Here is a 22,566-nt window from a genome sequence, read left to right as displayed (position 1 = left end):
TGAGGAAATAAGGGATTTATGAATTTGAACTACGGTAATAAGTCGGATCTAAACTAGCTGTGTACCCGCGGCTTCGCCCGCGTAAAAGTCCTACGGGAACAGTTTTTTCTCCGTATTAATTAAAATGAGATTGGGATAGTCGGAATAAAATATCCATAGCACATTTAAAACATAGCGCCGTCTAGTGTTTATATTGCAAAGTTATATTACGTGGTATTTTGCATCCCCTATTAGGTAAACAAACTAAGAATGTCAAAAGAAATTCCGCTTTACGATATATTGTTATATAAGTATGTTTAGTGGTTAAAGTAGCTTGATGCTCGGTAAATTGTCTTCCCCTACAAATAAGCGACTAGTTACTGGTTAATCGACATGATATTTGTGTGAGACAAGTGAAAGGTCATTAAATTATAATGCAATGGCGATCATACCCTTGACCTCAGACAGACGTTTGTCTGTAAATCTTGAGCTGAGCTTGTGCGTCACCGATAAATAAAAAAGTACCTAATCAAAATAAAGTGGAGTACGTTATCCTGACTGTGTAATAAATTCTAGACTTTGCAATACGTTTATTAACTTTTGACTTAATACGAAGAAATTATTTAGATCTTCAGACATTCACATTACACACATCATTAGACATTATGTACTTAGGTAAGTATATGGAGAAGGCAATGGCAAACCACTCCATTAATAAAGCCAAGAAAGTTGTGTGTGTTTCATTCCACGTAATAACCACGACCCTCAGCCATGAGGAATACGACTATGAAGAAGAAGGTAAGTATTAGGCATACACGTTCCGTTCTGTGCCGAGAGACTTGATCATTGTAATATATTATCCAATATGAAGTAGACCAGATGACAAGCGGAGTGATGGCGAAGACTAAGAGAAGTAGGAACATGATGATCACCTGTCTCAATACAATGAGGTAGTAAGTCTTCTTATGCTCGAAGCGGTCTGTGGCGTACGCGTACGTGGGGAGACCGAAAAGCCCCATGAGCGCGCCGGTCTCGTCGCAGAGGTCGAAGCATGTGAACGATGCCAACTTGCAACTGGGGAGAGTTGCAGACAGGAAAGATATAAAGAATATATGCCCTGACTCATGACGAGTTGATTGATGACCTCGGTGGCGCAGTGGTAATGTGCTTGCCTCTGAACTGACAGGTGAGAGGAGAGGTTCAATACCCGGTCGGGTCATGATGTAAAATGATCTTTTTCTGATTGGCCCGGGTCTTGGATGTTTATCTATATAAGTATTTGTTATAAAATATAGTATCGTTGAGTTAGCATCCCATAACACAAGACTCGAAATTACTTTGAGGCTAGCTCAATCTGTGTGATTTAATTTTGTTCTAATATATTTATAGTTATTGTTGGCCACCGAAAATTCTATGGCTGTAATACAACACTAGTCCGGGAGAATATAAATCAGAAGGCCTACCATCAACTTTTACAGAACGATTCCAATGCAACTCAGTTCAATTTAGGAACTTGAAATGAATCGCATTCATACAAAAAATTAAGTCAATGGTACGAATTTGCGATGCAGTTCAGTTTAGGTCGTAAAGTGGATCGCGTTAAGAGATGATAGTAAGCCCCCCTGAAACCGTACGTAGGGAACAATGTCTGACTATGACATCAGACATGACATGATATATCTGACCTGACAGAATAGTCAAACCCAAGAAGTGGTGACTTGAAATTATCAAAGAATGCTTGCCAATGGTCTGGTCTGGTCTAAATAAGACCGCCCGTCTGCCGACTACCCTTCTTGAGAATGCTATTGTTGCTAATCAGTTGCCAACATAGATATGAAGTGGACTTTTAAGGCGGAAAACACAAGTCACAGTCCACATTTTTTGCATGTCGATAGTAAATCTATAAAAGCTACACTATTGGATACTAAAATTTAGCTCTCACGTCTTCCTGATGTACTCCAGCATGATCCTAATAGGGCAGTTAGGGTTCACCAGCAGCGTCTTCTCCTGGGACATGTCCGTCTCCGAAGAACGTCTACGAATGTACGACAGCTCGGGAGCATCTTTGTATGCTACGAAGATAAACATTTTTGATTTGTTTTGGCTTGACAATGTTGAACTGTCAGTGTCCGACAGAGAAATATATTTTTTTTTATTAAACTTTTTTTTTTTATATTTATAGTGTTTAGGAAATTCTTGCATTACATATTATACATACAACTATATAGTCAAGGAAAGGTTCCTACTATATAGTTAAGGAGGGGTTTTAGAGAGTACCTGTTTAATGGAACATCACTCTAAAATGATTTATAAGACCTTGGCAATAAAGTTAGCAACGTCTACAAAATTTATTCTAGACTAGACCGGTGTCTAGAATCAATTTTTTAGACGGTTTAGTACATCGGTATGTACTCGTGGTCGCTCCTATCACAGATAATATTTATCGACGTATTATTAGCAATAAACCAAGGGGAATGACTGATAACCTGCTTGCTATTGATATGGTCAATTTTCACAATAAAAATCAAGCCTAATTTTATTGTTGACATTTTATTGATCATATTCTCACACTATTTATATAAAAATGACATTGCTAAAACTCCCTGTATATTGTTTAGGAGACGATCGATCGACGAGTAGTTTTTTTCTAGGTATGGTTTTGAGGGTTGAAATTGCTTTAGTTGTTTCAATATATGTATTTTATGCATATAGTTAAATATTTCTTACACATTTGCTTTTAATTAACTTCGCCTACTACAATTTAGTGGAATAAAATCTAGAAATATACATATAATAGCTACCACACAAAACAGTCAATCAACCTACAATGCATTGTTTGTAAACACCGATTTTACCAATACAATCCATAAAGCCCAATACAGATAGTGACTGCACCATAAAATGTAAAGGTCGGCGCATACTGGCCGCAGCCGTCCTTGGCCGCATAACGTTGCGTTCACATTACAAACATTTCCCAACGAAATCTAACTCCAGCCAATTACATTTCATAAGCCGCAGATTGCAACAACCAACCGCTGCAACTTCACACAACAAGCGCCCCCGTGAGTGGACACTCGTCTTTACTTTGGAACCATTATTGTCCCAATTCTCGGTTAATCTGCACGCTCCCTAAGCCAGTGATTCGAATTCCGAACATGAAATGAAAATGGCCAGTCTTTTCTTTCTTTTCAAGTGTATTAATGGCCAGTAATACAGCGACATAAGGATCGAAATAAAAAAAATAAAAATGGCATCCAGTATAGCCACATTTGGGGTGCCGGCGTGGCCTCCCCCGGGGCCTGTACCAAGCTCCTTCCAATTCCACCATCAGGGAGCGAATTTCGCGATTTTTATCATACTTTTTGCTGTTTGTATGATGGAAGTGGTCGTTCTGAAGATCATCACAGAGGAACAGACAAGGGAGCAGAGTTCCAGTAGTGTGACCTCAATGTGGTTTGACGACGATGAGTGATGTGACAGTGAAGTGATTTTCTGTAACTGTTTTTGTGTAAATAGTTAACAAGTAAGAAGTAAAAGTGTAATTATAGTGTTAGTGAAAGTTCTCTGACTGTAATAATACGTATTTTCGTATGGAATTAAATTTAAAACATACTTCTGTTAGACCAACGAAAATTAATAGAAATATTGACAATGTATTAAACAATCGACACTTATGTTTTATACAATTAAGTAACGAAACAATAAAACATATCGTAGATAATGATTTTGAAAAGCAACTCAAATAAAAAAAGATTAAATAAAATTTCATTCCAACTTTATTATACATATCATACTCGTAAATTATGAGGTAGACTTTTTTATCTCTTTCATCTGAGAGTTTTCCCGGCTTCTTCTTCAGCCGTTGGGCGTACAAACCTGTTTCGCTTTTCTACTTTTTCTCCTCAATTTCACACGGTCTTTTTTATACATAATATAGGTACTATTATATATACTATTTTTATAATATACACACCCAATGAAGTTGGAGCTCTACCTATACAATTACATACATAGACTGCAGGTAATGCTTGTAAGCCAAATTTTTACTTAGCATACCTAAGTTTGCCATTTTTTACAAATTTGCGTTAATTGTAAGTATTTCTAAGAATAGAGATGGACTGTGGAAATTAGCTAACAAATTAATACTTTATGCGGACATTGTGTATGCAAACGACTTAAGTAATTTAATACATTTTATGTAATTTATGTCGTTTTTTTTTTACCCTAATATTCTTGCATTCCCCTGGTGGCATTCCAAGTTGTGACGCCGTTAATAAACTTTAGCCGAATCAAAAATGGATTGGCTGATTCAGAGAGCAATTTATGTTTTTGATTTGCGCTTTGCCAATTCAAATAAAAAAATTAGGAATATTAAAATTAAATCAATGTCAAATTTCAACCTAATAACAATAATGTGTAGTTTCAATGTCGCCAATGATGTGCTACGAATGAAAACACGTAGTTCCAATAGCTGTTTACCGGCAGCGTTAAATCAATGAAGACTATGTGACATAAAACCAGTATATTTACGGCATTTTATGCTTTCTTCTAATTGTCCAATGGTCAATTGTAAGAGAGAATAGAGAAAACAAAAATATGTGTCACAATTTGATATGAGTTTCATTGGATAACTGTTTCGACAAGTTGTTATGCGATATACTTAGGGTAGTTGACAAGGTCAGAGAATTGTAAAATGTATAATCTAGGCTAAATAGACATATTTATGATCGTTATGATAATTAATTTACCGTAACAATGCAGCTGGAACATTATAACTACGAAGATTTGAAGTTGCGGTTGGAAAGTCCATTATCAAAACGATAAGTATTATAAAAATAAACTCAACTAACATAAAAACAACTTTTATTAAGAAGTCATCACCAGAAACGTAATATTTAATGTCGCTGTTGAACAGATATAATGAGTAATCATTCTTTGCGAACATTTTAGCAATTTGTAACGTCACTTGAAGCGTTTGGACGAGTACAAAAATGTGCGTTTCTATTTTTGTCATATCTTTGAAAGCATTGTCATTATCACAGTATATTTTTATATATGTATACTGTGATAATGACAATGCTACATAACAATGTATATTTTTTCACTGGTGTTTCTAGTAATACAAGGCCTTGAAATAGTCATTAAAACAAAAATATATAAAAATAATCACTATGCTTTAAAAAGTCAAAAAACTTATGTAACGCATACATTTTAAAAATATTATTGTTGCATGGAGAAGGACAGCAATTTCCATAAGAACGAATAATTTCGACTTTCCATACTAGGTCCGACCGAGCGTCTGATCAGCGAATTTATATGGGAAACAAATTTTGTAAATTTTTGAAATCGCTTTTGAAATTGACTAAGTTTTATTATAATAACAACTGCTCTTGAAATTAAAATTTGTGGTGTGTAAAAAAATAAGATAAGTATATTAAATCACCTGAATATGGTTAATTGGTCGAATTTCGTAACGTTTCACCAATTAATTTTATTTCATTGTTGAAATTGTTTGTGGACACTTACAGATCGATATAAATTAACATACAATACGTCTTACGAAAACTTTCGCATACCTGATTTTCCACATAAATTAATGTGACCGTTAACTACACCCCTACACAATCTACTAAACCCGTTCTAGAAACAAAAAAGCGTATAGTTATGATAGTATAATAGCTTGAATGTAGATAATAAATCTCAATTTATATAAGAATCGCATGTGGTTATCTATGTATATTATAGGTAAAAACCTTCAGGAATTCAGGCTACGACCCATATATTTATGTACACATGAAACTAATATAGGTTATATGATAAAATAAGCAATAAGAAAATAAATAACTTATATTCTTCTTTAGCCCTTGAGTGTCTGAGCCCTGGGTCCCACTTTCCAACTTCTCGCCTCCACTTCGCACGGTCGTCGCCATTCCTAGTCAGACCATCGACATTGTTATTTATTTATTTATTTGTTTGATGCGCTATAATCTATCAAACCTTTTCAAGTGTGTAATTGTTAACATTGTGTCAAATTTCATTCAAGTCGTCTAATGGCATCTGATATAACTTTTAGGACTATCTAGCAAGTAGACGCATAAACACTTGTGAACTTACACTGTTAATCAGTGTGCAAATAAAATTATGATTGATATGTTAACGAACTATTTCTTGTTCCAGGCCTGACGACCGCCATCGGCGATGTCTGCCGTCGCCAGATGACGGCGTCTGCTTCAAGTGCGGCGGCGACACACGAGGTGGACTGGTGCCTTGCATCTGCAGACCAAAGTACGTTGACATAGCCGTCTGCGACGTAGTCACGGGGCCCCGGGGGGCCGATTATCACCCAATAAAAGTTCAATTCATAAATTTTCCCCATTTTTTTTTCGGTTGTTTTAAACGCAAATTTACAAACGAAAGAGTTTGATCGATCGATGCGTTCACTCGATCTTTTTGACGTTGATTTTTTTGTAAATGCAGAAACAGTAGCAGAAACTTCAGAAAAAAATTAAGAAAACTGATGAAGTGAAGTTCGATTGCGTGAGAATCGGATCACTGTAACGGTCAAGATGTATTTAACATTTCCTTGAAAAGTTTTCTGCCATTTGGAGCTGTAGTGCTGAGACGTTAAGGTTCATTTATGAAAATACGCCTGTGATTTTACTGAAAATACGCCTGCCTAGCGTCATCCCTGTTTGGGAATGCTATTGTTACCTAACAGCTGCTAAGGTTTTATGTCCCTTCAATTCGATTAGCACGACATGATATGGAATGGTCCTATCTTACACTAAGCCGTATACTTCGTCATTTTTCTTTCGGAATATAATCGCCAAACTCGCCTCAACTTGACAACTGCCACCGACCATTCTGCGCTAAAACCATAGCTAGAATTACAAATAAATGCATATAATGCCCCATGTTGCAGGCCACTGAAGTTCGAATCTGGCGCGTGGTTTCTGCACCAAGTGCAGCGCGCCGTTAGCCTCATGCCCTGGAGTCTCAGCACGGACAAGCTGGAGCAAATCGGTTTGTATTTCAAATACTAATACTAGTACATAATATTTCAAATACTAATACTAGTACATAATACTAGTATATAATAAGCAGGCATGGAAATGGTCACCACAGTCTAATAGACGCTTGCAATACTGAGTGTCGCGGCAAGCGCGAGTTCATATAAGTACATTCCTTTGCCTCTCTTTCTCATCTGAACGTATTCCCGGCTTCTTCCTGCGCCATTCCTGTGTCGGAGCTCAAGGTCCGCTATTCTTTCGCCTGTCATTACATAAAAGATACGTCAATATAGTCTATGACTTTAGTAGTAGACATGACACTGAGCTAGTCACAAAGATAATAGGTATACCTTTACGGAAAGCTATAGATAGTTATTTCTAATAGCAGTTCCAATAGTTCTCTATTAGCTAATTATGTCAAAGACAGTACAGAGAAAGTTGGCGTAGACGGTAGGACGTCTATACCCAACATTAATAACGGAGGGCTGCAAATGTTGATGATATTAAAGACAAAACGATATTCATTTCCAGATGAGGAGTACGAGGGCCGGGAGAGCCCTGGCCCGAGCGACACTCACGAACTGCGCAATGTCCGGGAGTTCCTCGAGACACTGTCTGCCAAGCTGGCTGGAGGACCTTTGGAAGGCACCAGGGTTGCGCCACTCTATGACCATCCTGCCTGTGAGTTTTTGTACAGACTTACTGAACCATTTCGTGGCCTGCAGCCGCGATGGTTTAGAGTTTGCTCAGTCGTGTCCCGGATCCGTTGTTTTCTATAGGTTTGGAAACTGACGTGCGTTGATGTTCGTCGTGTTCATACAATTTCTGCGATGTTTTGCATTGTCTGTCAACGGACTTCAAAACGATGGAGCGCGACTGGCCAATTCAGGTCATGGCTCTTAGGACCCCATTGCTCCATTGCGCTCGGCGGAGAACAACAATCAATGCCTATGTAAAACAACGGAGCATCAGGTCAGAAGTTGGGAGTTCTTGGAGTTTTTACTCGCTTCGATACGTACTGATGCGTTGTAACCATAATAATATGCAAAGTGGAAAAGAAACTAGTATATACTCGAGGGGACGATATATTTTGTGCTTCGATATAAATAGATATAAATCATTAATGGTGGCGTGAACAACATTGCTCGCAAAGGCTCATTTTCAAGAAACCTGTTCATTTCAAAACCCATTTATACTGATAAGGGAAAGTAATGCGCCTTGAACCAAGCACGCTACTCCTTTCCTTACGTCATGAGCCTGAAACCGATAGTGAATTCTCAAATGTATATATTACTTGATATATTTCGTGCAAAAATTAGAATTAGGAATGTGGGAAGGCCTCAAAACCTAGTGGGACTGGCGAAGTGGAGGGGAAGCCTTTGCCCAGCAGTGGGTAATACCAGAAAATCTATAAATACACTACATTGACCAAATTCAACACTCTAAGAGTGCGTTGTACAGTAAACTTTGAAGTTAACTTTAACCTGCACGCCGCCGCCGCTAAAACTAAATGGCGTAAATATTTTGCGTTGTTGTGCGCATGTTTTAAAATTAACGTAAAAATTTACAAGATGCAACCCACCCTAACTCCAGAAGTATTACGTCAAATTACGACTTAAATTATGGCTGTTTTTTCCGCTGTTGATCATAATTTCTTACTTTACGTTTTTCCTTTCACATCATCAAGGTCGGTGACTGACCGCTGCAGTTACCAATTATTTCAACATTAAATGAACAACGTCACAATGTCTTCATTTTGCAGACGAAATGTTATTCGCGTAAGATTATAAAGACGACTTTGTTGATGCATATCATTAAAATTAACAAATTTTAATTAATTAAACTATGTAAATGTATGTAATGACCTTAGGATTTCACACGTATTATCATCGTTTTACGCTACCAAGCTTACAAATAGGTAACACTGGTCTATAACAGAAATATAGTTTTATTGTTTCAAAAAGCCACCATCATCATAGAACCCTGGCGGTCGTCCATCCCAGCAGAGACCACGCCCAACGTTGCTTAACCTACATTACTTAATCTATATGCGCATATTCGAGGGTCACCACAGAGCCCAGTGCGGCATCTATGTGATCCTGAGATGTTCGCGCGTCACCACGGAGCCCGACTCTCATGGCCCTGGCGGTCACCCATCCTCGGGCTGACCACGAAGATATTGCTTAACTTATGTTACTGATCTAGATGAGCGCATGTTCGAGCGTCACCACGGAGCCCTGCGCGGCACTCTCGCAGCCCTATCAACAGCGCTACGAGACGCGCTCACACGTAAGCTGACGATCCACTTTCATTGGTCGGACATGCCTTGGGCATTTGGAAATATAGTTACTTGTGCATAATGTAATGAAATAAAGAGATATATAAAAATATTATCTGCTTTAAGTACCTACCATAATAAAAATTAAAATTACCCGTTCCGTTACGAGAATACAAAAAACAGGAGTAGTAGAGAAAAATTATAAAATTTTATATTAGGTATTCTTCTTACCTATCTAAATCTTAGACAATATTCAAATTTTCAGAAAAATATTTTAAATTTAATAGCGAAACTATAAAAAAATTATGAACTGCTTCGTTGGCGTATCTTTCAGTTTTACAAAGAAAAATACAGAAACTTAATAGTTTGTAGAAAATTTAAATTTTCACTTTGATTAATACTATAGAATTTTGTTGTCTTTGATTAATACTATAATATAATAGTATGTTACACCTAATAGTAATAAAGCGGCCCCTGTATTATTTTCAGATTGTCAGTTCAGGGATACGACGCTTAATGGCTGAGGATATAACCGGGTAAACCGTCAAAATGAGAGCTCACTCTTACAAATAGTTACAAAACAAATTATAAATAAAAAAACTCTCGCCACAGACCCTAACAAATAAAAACTAAATTAAAAATAAAAAAGCCACCGCAATGAGCCTTTATAGGAAAAGTAAAATGATTGACCCTATATATTAAAAAAAAAAATCTACCAAGGCATGTCCACAGATAAAGTAGTGATTGAAGCATGCTCTGTGTTCGCACGTTTGAATTTTTTACCAAACTTACAGCACGAAAATTTTCCAACTACCTAACTTATAAAAGTTAGAGAATACTATTACAGATATATGTATGTACCTATGTTTTATTAGTATCGCACTTTACAAAATTTGGCTTAAAGTAAGCATATCTTTTCTATGAATAACCGTATGTGTGTGTTCAAAAGCATGACATTTACTCAAGATCTTTTATTCAATTTTATTATTTGTATCTAGATAAAGATTTTTCTGAAAATTAACAAGAAGACGAGAGCACAGAGATATAATAGATGATTTGTTTTCTAATAAAAAAGTACATTGTAATGTGTGTAACTCACGTGTGAAGCATGTTTTTGTAGCAGTGTGGACGTACACTCGTGTTTTTGACTTTATTATTAAGCATATACCACAAATACAGTGTTATTTGTAAGACATCAACATCTTCAAAGACAAAGGCGAAAATACATCAACGAACTTTTGGTCCTTCGAGACTAAAATGTTTTATGAATCTAATCAAATGCGTGCTGGGAAACATCTGCGTGATTCGTGATTACTTGATTGTGTGATGTAATTTTATTTGCTGACGACACGTCACTACTGTTTAAAGTTGATAGAAAAAGAAATTATAACAATGTAAGCAACATTATGTCACTTGTGCTTGAATGGTTTACAACTAATAACCTGGCTTTAAACACAGACAAGACCAAGTGTATTAAGTTCTCTCTTTCAAACGCACCCCAACTTGATATTCCTTTAATAGTTAATGGTAAAGTATTAGAATGGGTACACAGTGCCAAGTTCTTGGGCATTACTGTGGATAGTAAGTTTAAGTGGGATAAACATATTGAAATCACGGCCAAAAAACTTAGTTCGGCAGCTTTTGCAGTGAGAAGGATGTCTGATCCTTCTCACTGCAAAAGCTAAGTGTACAAACATCGAAACAGCTAGGCTCGTGTATTACAGCTACTTTCATAGCATAATGTCTTACGAATTATTGTTATGGGGTAATGCAGCTGATATAGGAAAAAAAATTGTTTTACAGAAACAAGCAATTCGTTTTATTTTTGGGCTTAACGAGCAATTAGTTTTATTTATGGGCCACGGGATTCCTTGCGAGAATTATTCAAATCGATAAATATTATGACTGTTGCATCTCAGTACATCTTCGACGTACCTACTTATTTTTGTTAAATCTCACTTACACCTGTAAAAACATTGAGCGATGTTAATCCACAATACGTTGTGGATTTTAAGTATAACGTGAATATTATAAAAAATGACAGCAGTGAACTAACAAAAATATTTAACAACAGAAAACCAGTGACATAGAGGAAAAAATAATGTATTTTTCAGAGTCAGAGAATTGAAAATAGATAAATTCAAGGAGGTGGTGTTCCTACGACATTTATTTCGGTAGCTATTTAAAAACTGTATCGTTTGATGCTATATAAATAAAAAACCGGCCAGGTGCGATTCGGACTTTTTGTTATCTTTAAAAATGGCAAAAGTCTCTGGGTACGGAACCCTAAAAAACAATGGACTGGCCATTCACTTGATAAACCGCCTGCTAGTTTAATCAAGGCAAACTGTATGTACGATTACAGTAATAGCTTTTTTCTGCAGGCACTTACCGTATTTTGTTAGACATGAACAAAATCGCTTAAATTATAATATCTTAATTATATAGTTTTGAAAAAAAATCTTGATCACATAAATAAATTTAAAAAATCACTGTCTTCATAAAATTAACCTTCAGAAATCAAAGTTACCATTAAACTTTACATTATGTGTTTTTGGTCAAATATGCCATGAGATCAAGCAGCCCGAGTAATTTCTCGTCAACTTTTTGTTCAAAATTATGTACATTAACGTCATCATTATTTGACGTTTAAGAATAACTTCAATTAGCATTTTAGCGTTAATGATAAATTTTGTGGAAGTTTATTTTTACAGACTTCTAAGTATAATACCCAAAATAAACTGATCCTCTGATAAATTAACAGGACATCACTCATTTTGCAAATTGAAATATCATATATTATCAAAAAGAAATATTCGTTCTCAATTCACAAATCTTTTCAAATTTCGTCTGTGTAAGTAACTGAACAATCGTTTTCTAAGAATGCCATACCATTAAACAGTTAATATTCACGTACCTAAGTAATATATCATAAATATGTACCTACTTACAAAGGTACCTACGTAATACAATCGTAAACAAAACTTTTTTTTTGCTATCAAAAAGTCGTAACTATATCTATTAGTCACGATCTGACAATCTACCTAGTGGCTTCACTTCATATGTGTAAGTACGTCTACCAAATATAACTATGCATATTTCATTAATAGATAAAATAGTATGTACTATGACATGTAATACTTTGTATATATTCCGAGGGTTTTTATTTTGTTTGATTTGGGTTGGACCCACAACCGCCACCTACTTACAAATAGGCACCGCGCAGAATATACATTTAACATATATTATTTAATGTTATCACCAAATTCTTAGTCTTTAAATGACTATCTGTCTATAGTAACATACCGCTACTTCGCACCCATGTGAATTTTATTTGTTATTTTAAGTATACTTATCTTAACTTATGTATATTATAAATGCGAAAGCAGTTTGATAACTCTTCACGTTTTATCTGCTTGACCAAATTCTTGAAATTTTGCATACGTGTATTTTGAAGTATGAAGAACGATATAAAGTCACTTTCATCTCGGTAGAAAGTTCCCGTGGGCGAAACCGCGAGAAAAAGCTAGTTTTAAATAAACGTCCCTACCTCAACGAACTGTAATTATAGTAGGTATCCTGTACTCTATAACCGTACCTCGATGTCCTAATTAAGTAAAAGGATTAGGTACGATCTCAATCTATGAATATATTTAGGTATATGAAGAAACGGTTCTAAACTAACTGTAGGTCAAGTTCACACGATTCTAGTGAAAATAAAACAATGCTCATTATAATTACTGTTATCTGTATAATTATTTATTACATACATAACAGTATTCTAATAAAGTTATGCTTATAATTGACCAAATACTGATTCTCGCTACAAATTAATTCATTTTTCTCAAGTTCTTTGATATGATGTTAGTCAATTTCGATTAAATTTACATTTGACATTCAAATTTACATTTGTCAAATTCTACGAGTGACGTGCAATATTCTTTTGAACGATCTGCTATTTTCTAAACGCAACAGGCGTCTGGTTCCGCCTTAGAATAGGACCATTCCATATTCTGCCATGAATGTTTTACGTGGCGATGAAAGAATACAGTCTAGGCGGCTGATAGGCAACAAGCATAGCATTTACAGGGCATTGTTGACGTCAGGCAGGTGGCCGGATGACCGAATCTTTAATATTTTAAGGTTATTTTTACGCAGATCAGTTTAGCGGAGTCTCGGCCGCAACGCAACCTGAATATGCAGATTTTCTGAATATACACATCTCTTTTCATAGTCGCATTCCTCAAGGCTGAGGGTCGTGGTTATTATGTGGAATAAAACACACACAACAACTTTATTGGCATTATTGATGGAGTGATTTGCCATTGCCTTCTCCATTTAACACACAAGTTAATAAGAATCAACCAGTGTGCAGGTTTCCTCACGATGTTTTCCTTCACCGGAAGCAAGTGGTGGTCGATCACTATCGAAAACTACTATACATGAGTCAGATTGGTATACAAACTCATGTAGCTCGAGTAAGATTCGAACCTGAGACCTTTCGATCCACAGGCGGGCGTCTTAACCGTTACACCATCACCGCTATCACATAAGTGACCTCAAAAAGTAGTGTTACCTATTTGGGAAAATTTCTTAGATTCAAATTCGATTTTTCGAATCACCAATGACGCATAAGTAATTGGTCAATTAGGAATTCATTTATCAAGTAGGTCACACGGTCGTCACGGTCACATGATAAATAAAATCTTTTAAAGAAGAACGATATAAATCAGCGTATATTTACATTTCATTTCATACATATGATTTCCTATTTGATTATGCAATTTTCGTTGACGAAAGAGAGCCAAGCATTGCTGTAGGTAAACAGTAAAACTATGTTATGTAAACGTTAGGCATTTTAGGTACTAATTAACTTTGTTACAATGAAACCAACAGATATTCTTACTGCATTTACACATAATTTCGTCTGCCTGTATTAAACACCATCTACCAACCATCTCAGTAACCTCCCTGGCGGTTACTGAACACGTGAGGAAAATTGATTTAGTCGCTTTTTAGTTATCGCGTTCAGATTGACAGACGAAAAACCCACATTAATTAATATTAATGAATGTTGTTAATATTACTATATATAGATATTACATACATAATAATGTACAGACACCTAACAACTTATTTGTAACAATAATTAATGGAAACTTTATTGGTTTTTGTATGTTTCCCAAATAAGTAAAAAATAAAATAAAAATTACCGAGTGACATGGTTGAGAGAAGCTCAGGGGACTATACTATTATCTCTTCATGCGATCCAGTTCAGGACTTAAACTGATGACAGACTGACAGACTGATATACTATGCCAGATACCATGGTTGCTATAAGTATACTTTCTTCTCAATTTACATAAGTAATTATTTATAAAACATACTTTTTGCTTAAAACCGGTACCTACATTTCTAACAGAATCGAACAATATTGCAGACAGATCGCCATTGCAGCATTAACTTTTATGTTGGGAACATAAAAATGTCTGGTTATAGGCTCGAACACACCAGCGACTATTATAGTTATAGTGCTTGGAATACACTTGAAGGCAATTACAATTATATAAATATACAATTGAAATAGCTAACAAATGTTTATCTACACCTGTAAAATGATTTTAATTCCTTGTCATACTCGTACTTTACTCAATCTGTATTATATAAAACTCTTGCGTCACTGAATTACTGACTGATTGACTGACAGACAACGCACAGCCGAAACTACTGGGCGTAGAAAGCTGAAATTTTGTGTGTAGGTTCCTAGGACAGTGTAGGGGAGCACTAAGAAGGGATTTCCTAAAATTCCCACGGGAAACGGATTTTTACTCACATACGAAGTCGTGGGCAAAAGCTAGTCGCTTATATAATTTATAGTTTTCATTGTGTCTCTACGGCACAGGAGTGTAGATTTGGTATTTGCAGACGCGGAAGGAAAGTTATTTCTGATGTAGATGATGTCCTATTAAGGCAAGCCATGACCGCAACGGTTATACATTACTAAAGTCATATTTAATCGTAAGACTTGGCTATCACGACTTTGAATCCGAAACATATTTAATTATATCGAGTCTGAATTGTAAACAGGAAACATGTCTAATCATGTGTTCTAATATTTTTGTATGTTTGTGCAGTTGCAAATTGCATTATGGTGTTGATTCGAAATTCATATATTCATATATTTACAAATTTTCCATAAAAATATTTTTACACTGTTTTCATAATTTTAATAATGTTTTAAAATTGTATTTTTATATGCACTTTATACTCGTAGCACCACTTTGATATTTCAGTTTGGTCTATTAGGTGACTGTTAGAGAATGCCATATTGCGTTAAATCAGCCTTTTGTGCATTTTTTTTTGTAGTTTTGTGCAATTTTTTTTTTGTAGTTATTTATTGTACTGGCGCTAGTACTTGATATTGGTGTGATCGGAATATTTTTCTTTAAAAAAACTTTTTAAAGAAAAATTTAATCCTTGTGTAGATAATTTTGCTCTATAGTGGACGTCGTAAAAGTATGCTATTGATAATACCAGCAAAACGGTTGTATTCTTGACCGTGGGACCAGATGAAATGCGGTCCTTTTGGGTCTTTATTCATATTTCCTTTTCTTGTTATTTGTTTTTGTATTTTTCACAGGCGTCTCATTACTTCTTAGATTCGGTATACTTTGCTGGTTTTTTATTGTGATAAATAAAAAGCTCTCATACAAATTACGCTATGTTCATGCATTCGCGTCGGCGATAGAGAGCAGTATAAAAACAGTATATATCTTCTGAATCTACTGGCAAGTAGTCGCATAGTGAAAGTGTCAACCTGTGTGCAGGTTTCCCTATGATGTTTTCCTTCAGTCAGAATTGGTATACAAACACATTTGGCACGAGCAGGATTCGAAATTGGAATCTTTCGATCCCAGGTGGAGAGTCTCAACCACTGGGTCACCACCGCTTCAAGCTTTAGCTTTAAGCATGTTTTAACTTTTTTATGAATAACGCGCCTAGACTCAAAGTCTGGGACTCAGTCACCTTACAATTTTTCATATGAGCGAAGTCAGGTATGAAACTAGCCAATTACAATCCAGCTCGCAAACTTATTTAGCTCCTATTCCGCGTCGAACAGATAGTAATTACAATTCTCATTACCCATCGAATTATTACAATCAGAATTAGAGATTCCACCTTTCCTTTTCGAAAGTGGGGATGACAAGAAACACCAGTAATGGGAAAATGAAACTCTATCGGCTCTATTGTCGCTCAGTGTACACTGTGAAGCAAAATTTCATCAAGAATAGAATACGGTCATTGTTCGATGATGATTTAATCAATGACATTGAACTTTTTAGTATCGTTTGGTTAGATTTCTACTGTTGTAAGTAGTTGTTGATATATCGCTTCCTATAAGTTGAAATATTATTTATATCTATGTGGGAAAAAGTGCATGCGATTGGCAAATAATCACAGTTATATCACTTCTTTGCTAGGTATACTTTAAAAGTTAAAAACAATGTAGGAAAAAAGGATACAAATCGTAAACAGTATAGTAATGAGACGGTGATGACTTGTCGCCGAATGTGATGAAAGCGCTACTCTTTTTTAGGCTTCCGTAGCCAAATGGCAAAAACTGAACCATTATATTTTCGTCGTGTCTGTCTTAACTGTCCGTCCGTTCCTCCGTACCTCACAGCCACTTTTTTCCGAAACTACATAAGAACATGGTAAGTAGATGTATTCTGTGAACCGCATAAAGATTTTATACAAAAATGGAAAAAAGCAACGTACGTGTATGTAACCATTTCTTTCATGATAAATATCACAAAGTATGTATAGATAGTCATGGGTATTGACATCATCTAAAGAGGAAAAGGGAATATTTTTTATTACAATGACGGTTATGAATATGTAAAGCATTCTCAATATAACAATGGCAATAATTTGTAGAAGGCCTTCTGTTCTGTGAGGATAGGTTTTTATTACTGCACTTGTCTATTATTCTTATTCCAATACTTTTTTAATTGTTAAAATAAATAACATTTACCTTTAATAGTTTAATGGAAACATGTAAATATACCATCTACCATTTACATAGATCAACAAAAAGAAAAAAACGTGGCTTTTTTTTATTATTTGCTATGTTTTTCAATTTTATGTTTTTTCAATATTATCAGTATTGTAATTCGGCCTCTACCATCTCAACTATAAAATATTTCTCCACACACACTTCTTGGGTAGTAAAATTTGTTTTATTACATTTTTATGTTAGGTACAGACGTGCTAAATGCTGCAGCGACGATTATTTTCTAGAAAATATGTGACGTCAAGTAAAAAACAATGTTTTTATATCTATGCAACTTTACATAAACCTTGTCGAGACGAAATCGAGGTAAAAATGCAAAAGTCGAATGAATAAGCAAATTTATGGCCACTGCTATACTTTTAACTGTACTTCTAAGCTACATAGACGGAATCACATGAATATTAGACTCAATTACTGAATTAATATGAGGGTTTCTCCTTCACCGCCGTAATTGACGTATATTTACTTAAGGTTGAGGTATATACCTATGTATATACTTAATATAAATATTAAGTATATACGTAGGTATATACTTATTACTTAAGGCAATTGCCAATGGTCTGTATGAAGTACGATGTAGTTTTGTTACAAAATAGGTACTGTTTTAACGAATTACGCTCAGGCGAATCGGAGTGGAAAGTAGTAAACGCGATTTTGTTTATTGATATACATTGGCTATGTTTATATTTGGTCTGCGTAATTAATACGGTAAATAATGAAATGAATTAACAAATTCACATAATAAATTACGATAATCAATTGTCACTTCTTATTTGTATTGTATTTTTTTTTGTATTCGATTCGAACCGTGAAATTGATATATCGATCTGATTTTTAAAGTTATCATTCACCTAGGTCCTTTAAAAAATTAGACAAAGAGAAAATTTTAATAAAACTAATAGTTTTAACCACAAGAAGACTATTGTCAGACATAGTCCTCTCATAAATACTTTAATTTTCCTATGCGGTGGATGTACACGATTCCGTTAAACTTACTAAAAAAAAAATATGGATAATTCACTATTTACGTAAAATAAAACTTTAAAGGTATTTAAATAAACAATCCCGATAATTAGGTGCCATTTAATTAGTTACGTCATTTTCTACTTATTCTACTACTAAAGAACTAAAGAAATTCTCGTTAAAACATTACTAGGAATGTATTTTGCCTCAATAAATCATCGACAAATCACTGTCATACATTTTTTTGTTTTTGACATTAGATGAAAAGTTGGAAAATTTTGACTAGTAGATAATTTTTAACCCTCGACGAAAAGAGGGGTGTTATAAGTCTGTCTGTCTCTCTGTTTGTGTACGTGGCACCGTAGCTCTTCAACGGATAAACCATATTGTGTTTTATTTTTATTATATCTAATTTTTATGCGGTAGTTCTTAAATATGTTTGCCGTTCAAATGTTGTAAATATGGAAATCGGGGGGTTTTGTAGTTTATCTAACAAATAAACTTGTGTTATTAAAGAGTTTTGATCTCTAATACCAATTTTTTATGATGAATTATTTGTTTACATTATCTGTGCCCACATAACTGCGCGACCATGACTTCTTTGGTCTCATTACATCGTAATTACTTCACAAACCAATGTTAATTCCTTTGTAATAACAGGATATTATTCATGATTAGCAATTATTCTTGCAATTTTATAAAAAAAAAAGCGCAGGTGCAAAGGATATAGTTATTTATTTCCTGACTAAAGAAATGTCTATTCAGAAAATAAGAACGCTAAGGATTTTTTTACTTCTTTCAATTTTAAAACTGTAAATTCATTTAGGTAAAATTAGTGAAAGTTTCCATGTAACTTATACACAATGTGGTATAATTTTTACAAGCTTTTATTTTACTTACAACGTATGTACTTATATATGTAAAATGTCATTTGCTATGTTAGTTTAGGTGGTATCTAGCTGGTAATTGCTAGATACAACTGATTAGAGTTGAAATTGTATATAGCCAAATGCATTATTATGCTATGCATGACCTGCTAGGCATACATCCAGGATCGGTTCCCGACTAGGAAACTCTACAACGGTTAACTGCTAGGACATTTTGCTCGGATGATTTCTTATCACGTGTTTAATGTAACAAGATCGTTCTGACGAATACAAAAGTTTGTGTCAAAAATGAAATTATTTAATAATTTAATTCTCTTTGCACATATACCTAAATCATTCTAATGATGGTCCGAAAAACAGCCGAAATGACATTATGAGGTCAGCTCGATTATAACTTGCATAACATAAAATATGAATGATAATCTATTTTGATATAAATACGTCTCTTTATATCCATAAACTGTGCAAATATAATGTCGTTTAGGGTGAGGTCAGGCCACGTTCCGGTGAACAAGTTCTTTCTTATGATGCGCGTGACTCGGTCAGATTTGTGTACTGTGTGTAACAAGGAGGTAGACTTGATACATGTCTTGCTGGAATGTGGTCGATATTCTGCCCTACGCGATAGATTATTAGTCAAAGTGCCCGTGTGTAATGGATTGCTGAACATAGCGTTGAGCAGTCCATTATCACAGGTGGCTAAATCCATTTATATCTTGTGGACAAGCATTATAAGATAAGTTTATATTAGAGATCCCCCGTGAGGCAGACATAGTCACATAAAGTGCACTGAAGCCTTGTCAAAAAATTTAAAGAAAAAAATATACAATGTTTTTGGCGCGTTTAGCTATTAATTCGCAAATGCCGATGTCGTAAATTTATGTTATAGTCTTAATGCATTATGAATGCTAATATTATTATTATACTTGAAACGTGGTGTGTATTTAAATATGTATAAAATTTTGTTTATTTATAGAAAATATCTGCAGATATTCAAATTAATATTTAGGCAATTAAGTAATATTTTAAATTTCGTAAAGGAAACATTGATTGCGTAGCTTAGTGGGGAATTTCTTGAAAGAGCAACGGAAATGTGAAACAGTAGGCCGGGACGTCTGTCTGATTTTACCAATTTTTTTGTCTGATTGTACTTCGTTTGATTACAGAGTTTATATTAAGTATTTTAACCTCTATCCATAAAAAGCAAGCGCGTGTTAAACATACCTATTACAACTAAAATGTTTCGCGTCTTATCAATATTATCAATAATAAGAAAGTGAATGAACGAGCAAAGCATAACTTTTGCTAAAATAATTAACTATATAATAAATAATTTGCAAATTAAATGTCTAATGTTTTTTCCATGAATTTATTTATTTACTTATTTATGTACACATGAACTTATATTATAATCTATTCCATACTGGAATAGATTATAATATAAGTAATAACGGCGAAACTTGTGTAATAGCTATCTACTTAAAGGCAGAATTGGCGAGTGTGCATGAAATAAAACTAAAATATAAATATAAAATAAATTTATTCGTTAAGCTAACATTACGAAACCAAATTAAAACTAAGTAAAAGTTACGATATTTTGGTAATTAATACTAGTTGAATATTATGATCAAAAAGATGTATTACTTTGATGTAATACGTAAGTAATATGGTGAATCGATGTAAATCGATCATTGACTAAGTTAATACATAATACGGCAATGAATTACTGACTCATGTATTGTAGTTTTCATTACCCACCACTTGCTTAAAATATAGTGAGAAAACTACCACTACTGGCAGGTGGACAGTTTAAGTTCATTGTGTGTGTGTATGCAACTACCTGCCACTAGGAGGTCCATATTTAGTTGCAAGTTATGTCAGATGCCTAATATAATAACAACGAAGAAAAACATTATATCTCGATTTCGTTAAATTTAGTTAAGTCAGCTTGATGACTTAGGAAAACATAATTATATAAAAAAGTTCAAGCGTAGTAGTCGCGCATATACTTTGGCATAAAAATATGCTCTAACTTTTTAATGATTTATATTTAAATTCAAATCCCAGACCGAAAAAATAGTTCAATTTCCTAATTACTAATAATGATCAATTAAGTGTAGCTTTTTTTTCAAATTAAGTATACCAATAGTTCTAGAGATTACCGCATGCCAGCTGAACGCATTTTACGGCCGCATTATGAATGAAAGGCTGTAGGCTACTCGAGATACCGAAATTGCCAAAGGAACAAAGCCGCGCGACCTAGCTTGTCCATACTCTGTAAAATTCTCGCCTACTGCCGAGAAGATATGCCGAAAGAAACGCATCTGACTAAACAGAACTAGTTCAATCAAGATACTTAATCAATCTACACAAACGGACGTCCAATTAAGATCAACATTAGTGTATTATTCACAACTCATTATTTCAAGTGATCAAGAAGAGTCGGTGAAAACAGCGCGACGTTTTCTGCACATGCAGACTTTAATCTTAGTTTAACCGCGTGGTTGACGCGTGTGGTGCGAAGTACAATTTAAAACCGGTGTTTTTAACAGCCTGTGATTTTTGCACGTCGTTTTGTATATATTTTAATCATCTCAAAGGCACTATTGGTAACTGACCTTTTGCAACTGTTAAATAAGCTAGTACATAGTCATCGTTGTCATCATTAGTAGATTATAAAATGCGAAAATTGCAGTTTTAATTTTATAATTACTAAAATTGTTTACGTTCATTATGCATGGAATGATACATTTACTTTGACATTTGAACTTCAACGTGATAATAGTCTATTGTTAGTGTTTGACGTAAATGGTTTTAACAAATAAATTTAACTGAGTAGTTCACTGGACAGCCCTTAAAAAAATACTTATATTTGTCTTCATCGATGACAACTTAAAACATCCTTGTCCCATATTTGACGTTGTCGCATGTGACCACTAAGTCAATTATCGACTGCCCTAAGCCCTGCCCTTTATTAATTAGTATACCTACGTACAAAACAATACATGGCTATCTCAGGTGACAGGTTAACAAACCCGACACAGGTTGTGTTGTGTCACCGGCCGTCTTACCACAAGAGAAGCGCGCACGCATTAACTACTTCGTCTCAACACGCGACGCGCGCATCCGCCCGCGCGCTCCGAATTTTTCGCGCGTTCGCGAAATCCGTTCAAACATCGAACGTTTCCAACCGGCCAGCATTAAAAATAAAAACGTTACCAACAAACAAAAATAAAAGTTTTCCTCTTCCAAGTTTGTGCAGTGATGTGAATTGTGTTTTATATTTTTTACTGAAAATTGCGATGTGTGGTATGAATTTGTATTTCAACAGGTGTGTAATGACGTACGCTTTTCGAGTTTTCATGGTGACTATAA

General features: G+C 34.8%; 2 protein-coding genes across 17 annotated transcripts in view; one reads left to right on the top strand and one right to left on the bottom strand.

Moving 5' to 3' along the window:
- The window catches only part of M7BP (Myosin-7a binding protein), a 96,603-nt gene that overhangs the window by 43,032 nt on the left and 31,005 nt on the right, over window positions 1–22,566 (top strand). For 5 of the 15 annotated variants that reach the window (XR_008405831.2, XM_053763124.2, XM_053763118.2 and 2 more), the window contains 4 exons: window positions 6,157–6,264; window positions 6,902–7,002; window positions 7,521–7,670; window positions 9,195–9,278. Coding sequence is in view for 6 of the 15 variants with exons in the window: in XM_053763124.2 (XP_053619099.1) it covers window positions 6,157–6,264; window positions 6,902–7,002; window positions 7,521–7,670; window positions 9,195–9,278 (443 nt within the window). In the remaining 9 variants the exon portion in view is untranslated. Of the gene's footprint in view, window positions 1–6,156; window positions 6,265–6,901; window positions 7,003–7,520; window positions 7,671–9,194; window positions 9,279–22,277; window positions 22,523–22,566 lie in introns of those variants that run through there. The other 10 variants (XM_053763225.2, XM_053763169.2, XM_053763208.2 and 7 more) reach the window with 3 other exon arrangements.
- Window positions 1–22,566, bottom strand: part of LOC128680244 (proteasome subunit beta type-2-like) — a 78,697-nt gene that overhangs the window by 36,002 nt on the left and 20,129 nt on the right. The window contains exons 2-3 of one of the 2 annotated variants that reach the window (XM_053763277.1): window positions 1,922–2,051; window positions 912–1,053 (exon numbers count right to left, since the gene is read on the bottom strand). In XM_053763277.1, the coding sequence (XP_053619252.1) occupies window positions 912–1,053; window positions 1,922–1,995 (216 nt within the window). In that variant the 5' untranslated portion in view covers window positions 1,996–2,051. The remainder of the gene's footprint in view (window positions 1–911; window positions 1,054–1,921; window positions 2,052–22,566) is intronic. The other variant, XM_053763286.1, reaches the window with a different exon arrangement.

This window comes from Plodia interpunctella, chromosome 2 (genome assembly GCF_027563975.2).
Source record: "Plodia interpunctella isolate USDA-ARS_2022_Savannah chromosome 2, ilPloInte3.2, whole genome shotgun sequence".
NCBI lineage: Eukaryota > Metazoa > Arthropoda > Insecta > Lepidoptera > Pyralidae > Plodia > Plodia interpunctella.
Note: the sequence above shows the minus strand (reverse complement) of the source record. Positions and strands in the feature narration are given on the sequence as shown.